The 5000-nt window shown below is 41.9% G+C and overlaps 1 protein-coding gene across 6 annotated transcripts in view; it reads right to left on the bottom strand.

The window, feature by feature from the left end:
• The window catches only part of LOC125043864, a 127982-nt gene that overhangs the window by 34334 nt on the left and 88648 nt on the right, over window positions 1-5000 (bottom strand). For all 6 annotated transcript variants that reach the window (XM_047640200.1, XM_047640204.1, XM_047640203.1 and 3 more), the window contains one exon: window positions 4241-4378. In XM_047640200.1, coding sequence (XP_047496156.1) covers window positions 4241-4378 — 138 coding nt within the window. The remainder of the gene's footprint in view (window positions 1-4240; window positions 4379-5000) is intronic.

Raw genomic sequence — 5000 nt, 5'->3', positions numbered from 1 at the left:
TTATTATTATTGTTATCATAATGATGATGATGATGATGATGATGATGATGATGATGATGATGATGATGATGATGATGATGATGATGATGATGATGATGATGATGATGATAATAATAATAGTAATAACAATAATAGTAATAATAATAATAATGATCATAATAATAATAATAATGATAATAATAAATAAATAAATAAATAAGTAAATGCACGTGCTCCTACTGATCCGAAACTGTCGTACAGTATCATACATTTTAGTAACGACAAACTCCGAAAAAAAGATACACAGGAAGATATACGAAACTAAGTGAAAGCTTAAATTGAGTGGCGTGTGCGTAGAATGTCGGACCTTTAAATTCTAAAGCCTTGGCAACATAGCGTAGGTAGCCTATCTTGACCTCACGATGTGTCATTTAAAAAAAAGTTAATTTTTTTGAACCGTAATATTGATTTCCTCCCTTAAGGTGTCCAAGCCACGTATAGTTTCTAAATATATATTTTTCTTTTTATTGTTTGTGTTGCTTATAAAGTGTTTCTCGGATATAGGATATAATACGTGAAACTTAAAAATTACTCTGAATAATGAACAAAACCAATATAACAGCAGAAAACGCGCATACGGATGCAGTTACCCTCACTGGGCCTGTCCGTTTGCTCTATTTAATGGCTGTGAGGTTTCCAACCCCCAAGACCAGACCCATCTATCCCCCAATCCCTTTCACCCATTAATTCCCACAATAGTCCTCATACTAGCTTTCTCCTTTCATTCATTCCCTTCCCTCCACCTCTGGGCTAAGTTCACTATCATCTACTCCTTTTTGTTCTTGCTTCTGCCTTTTCCCTGCCCTATCCTGCCTCTAAGCTATCTCCCTCCTGCCCCACATCCTGCGGTAATCCTCGGAGCGACTCGAGCCGCATCCTGCCGCTAACCTGGTTCCTATGCTTCCTTTTATTTCTGTCTGTCTTGCCTATTTTTCTTGTAATTTGAGTGTTATTTAAATCAGTCGTATACGTTACTGAAAAATCTGTCATAATCTTTGTTATTCACATATGAAACATGATTCACATAACATTACATTATCTATATGAGTCACATGATGTGTCTGCTACGACTTTTTCACTTTTATTCCTTGTACTTTGAAACCATTTTGCATTTCATACTGGTTTCCTTTTGCAAAATTAATGGGTGTGCTACCTGGATAAGGATAAGCCGACTATGCGAAGCTGAACCTCGCTCGGGCTATGCCTATGAAGGAAGCCTGGCCTATGCTGACTAATGCCGACTCGATCAGAGTGTGTCAGCTGGTGCTGACTCGACTGAGCTTACTCCTTACCCGCAGAAACTTCCAGGCGACAGTTGCAACTTCTCGCGCAGGGGCGGGACACGAACCGCCGACCCCTCGGATGAGAGGCTGATACATTACTACTGTACTAGCCCAGAAGCTTGAGTTGTTATGAGGATAAGCCAGATATATGAAGCTGAGTCTCGCCCGGGCTATGTCTATGAAGCCTGTGCCAACTAATGCCGACTCGAATAGAGGGTGTCAACTCTCTTTGAAAAGGTATCAGATTTTGTTCCTGCTCCCCCAGGCACCCATGTCTAGGGACAAAACAAAAGAGAAAGGGCTCCCCGACCTCATAGGAGGTAGGATGAACCTCCCCTGCTGACACTGGACACAAAAAGAAGTTTCTGGCCCTTGCAGGTATGCAGAAAAAGAACCAGAGAAATAATAGTTCAAAGAACTCTGCAAAATCCTCCCCAAGAGCTGACCAACTCCTCTTTGACGAGGAAGATATGACTCTCCTGTTGACTGCTGTAGTCACTGCAGTAGCAGGTCGAATGAGGATGCAGAGAAGGCAGTCATGGTCGCCATGGTGATAGTGACCAAAACTGTTGTAGCCGTGAAGGGAAGCTCCTACTCCACCCTTCACTCCTAATTCCAACCTTGGCTGAGCCCTCACAAGCAGAGCCAAAACAGGCAGAAACTGTGCAGTCACTAAGCTTATTCAGGTAAAGAGAAAACCAACAAAAGTCAGAGCTACCAAAGTTTCTCCACCTCTCAGTAGACCATTAGGCTTGATCACCCTGGTCAGAGCATCAATTATCTGTTCCGCAATAGCCGATGCACCGCACTGTGGAGATGTCAAGTCTTTGCTGTTGAGATCCGCCTGGTCGAGGGCAGCACAAGACCGAGTGTTCATAGAAGGAGATATCATGGCACACCACCCTATTCAGGCTCCCTGCAGGGGACCGGATGTGGCAGGCTATCACATAGCTAATGTGCTTGAGACATTCCCCGAGATCGCTCTTCTCAATACCCAAGAGCCAATGCATGTCTAGGGAGGGGTCTCTCCTCCTGCGGCCCAGGAGGAGAGAATCAGATGGTATGTTGATGAGACTTTTACAAATAACCACTATGGCACTATTACCACCCTCTTGGATGCTGACGCAGCCCCAATGCCACAGCACAATTATAGATGGAAAACAGGCAATGCCAACTGGCAAGCCTTTCAGAATGCCTTGGTCCACTGACTTAGATGCAATAAACCTCCCACAGAGTGAAAACATGGATGTGCTTATAGCCAGCCTTGCAATGCCATGATTCAAGCAGCCTAACAGACCAGGTAACGTGTCAGCCTCTCACCCAAGGGGTCGGCGGTTCGCGCCTAGAGGTTACTGCTGTGGTTGGACACCACAATGAACAAGGACTAAGCTCAGCCGAGCCAGCACCAGGTGGCTCACACACGGCATTATGCGGCACGGACTGTGCTCCCCTCATAAGCATATCCGCAGGTGAGGCTCAGCTTCGCATATCTGACTTATACATCCTTTACGGTCCCCTACATTATGCCTTCCGTGTTCCCCCTACGAGGGGCAACCCCTTACGAAAAGAATGACGGTGTCCACCCTCGCTCCACGGTGAAAGTTGCATCCTCCTATGTCTTCTAAGTCGCCCATAGCCCCTGTTTTAACCCGACTTCGACTAACAGAAAACGGGAAGACGTAGGGGAGCGTCCTTAGACTTAAAGCTTAGCCGGAAAAGCCCAAACAGACTGCACTGAACAGTTTATGAACAGTGAACAGATTTTACAAAATGGTTCTCTATTCTTGTACGATGTTTTGTCATAGAAATTATATATTTCATTATATGAGCTAAACCGGAAAATATTCAAACAATTATAGAAACAGTTTTCATTTCGCAAATATTTTAAAATATTAATGAGAAGCAAACCTTAGTTTTGTTTTAGCCAAGTATACATGAGAAAAGTGGGATCTATGTTTCTTTTTTCTATGCTTCGTATTTGTTATAACATTGTTCTGTTTGTCTTTACGAGTTTTTCTGTGCTCGTGTGTCGTTTTTACGTTCTGTGTTTTATGTTTGCTGGTAAACAATAAACTAGTAAATTTATTATAGCTTTTGGTAAGCCCCCAACTATTTTTGAAAGAGCAAAGAAAGACTGCGATAATGGAAGGATGGAAAATACCAAATCACGTTTCTTTAATTTCATATGAGTATATAGATGGAACATCTTTACACGCCTCTCCTCGGAATTATAACCAGGCCTAACTCCCTTACATTACTCCACTTCACAGACACTCACACACACACACACACACACACACACACACACACACACACACACACACACACACACACACACACACACACACACACACACACACACACACACACACACACACACATACATACATGCCATGCATTGACTACTGTCGCTCTGCTCTACAATTCTGATTCTGCATCCCCTCTGACAATATATATATGCGTTCCCGAATTTATTATTTAAGTATTACAACGTAACAACATGTTTTTATTTAATAAATGAAGTGGATAATCAGACTGTATTTTGATTTATACTTTTGCATTACTGTACAGGTTTTACACTGAGGATGCGGAAACAAGGTTGTACAATCTATGCGTATTCATATTAACCTTGTTATTTTTTAAAAATTACTTTTTACACTGAACCATGCGCGTTTTTATGACTTTCCGTTTATTTACTCTGATTTTACTAACCACAACTTTGTTCTTTACTCGTCTCTTTATTTACTGTGATGTTTATTCTTTTCCACCTTAAATAGGCCTAAGCATAGCTTCCTCAGGGTCCCGGTTATGCACCAGCGATGAGCCAGCAGTGAACACAAGCAAAACAAGTAACAATAATCTTATCGCTGTAAATACGGAAAATAAACAGAAAAAAACACAGAAAGCGAAAAGCCTACCTTTCACGAAGTAGGAATGTTCGGGCGACTTGAAGCTGAGCACGAAGGACGGCGACGGCAGCAGCTGGAACACCACGGAGGCCTCGAAACTCCGGCTCCCAACCTCCACCTCGACCAGACGCATGTTTGTTCTGGGGACTGTTCAACAAACGGTGAATGCCTGTTTTCTATGACATAAGGGCTATGGTAAAAGTCAGCATATTCAGAAATATAACTGGGTGTTGCGTCCAACGTACACTAGATGATACATAAATACATATATTTCTATACATACATAACTACACACACACACACATATGTATATATGTGTATATATGTATATATATGTATATATATATATATATATAAATATATATATACAGTCATACACACACACACACACACATACATATATACACAGATATAGATAGATAAATATAGATAGATAAATATGTATGCATATGTATATGTATGTGTATATATATACACATTATTATATGTATCAACAGCCGCCACCGGTGACTTCAGGAACTATAGCAACACTGTCGGCAAAGTCAAGTTCTGAAAGCTTGATATTGCCCAGTGTTGCTCCACACTGACTTTGGGTAGAAGCTCTGCCCATTATCCAGTCCATGCAGGTATTGCAAAGTGTTGGTGCAAGGACACAGCCTTGCCTCACCCCTGAACTAACACACTTTACAGCACTTTCAGTACCGATATATAGGCTTGCTATTAGGCCAATACTCCCTGTCGGATTTACCCTAAGTCTCAGAATCTCCCT

This window comes from Penaeus chinensis, chromosome 34, assembly GCF_019202785.1.
Source record: "Penaeus chinensis breed Huanghai No. 1 chromosome 34, ASM1920278v2, whole genome shotgun sequence".
NCBI classification, from domain to species: domain Eukaryota; kingdom Metazoa; phylum Arthropoda; class Malacostraca; order Decapoda; family Penaeidae; genus Penaeus; species Penaeus chinensis.
This window is presented reverse-complemented; position numbering and strand designations above follow the sequence as displayed.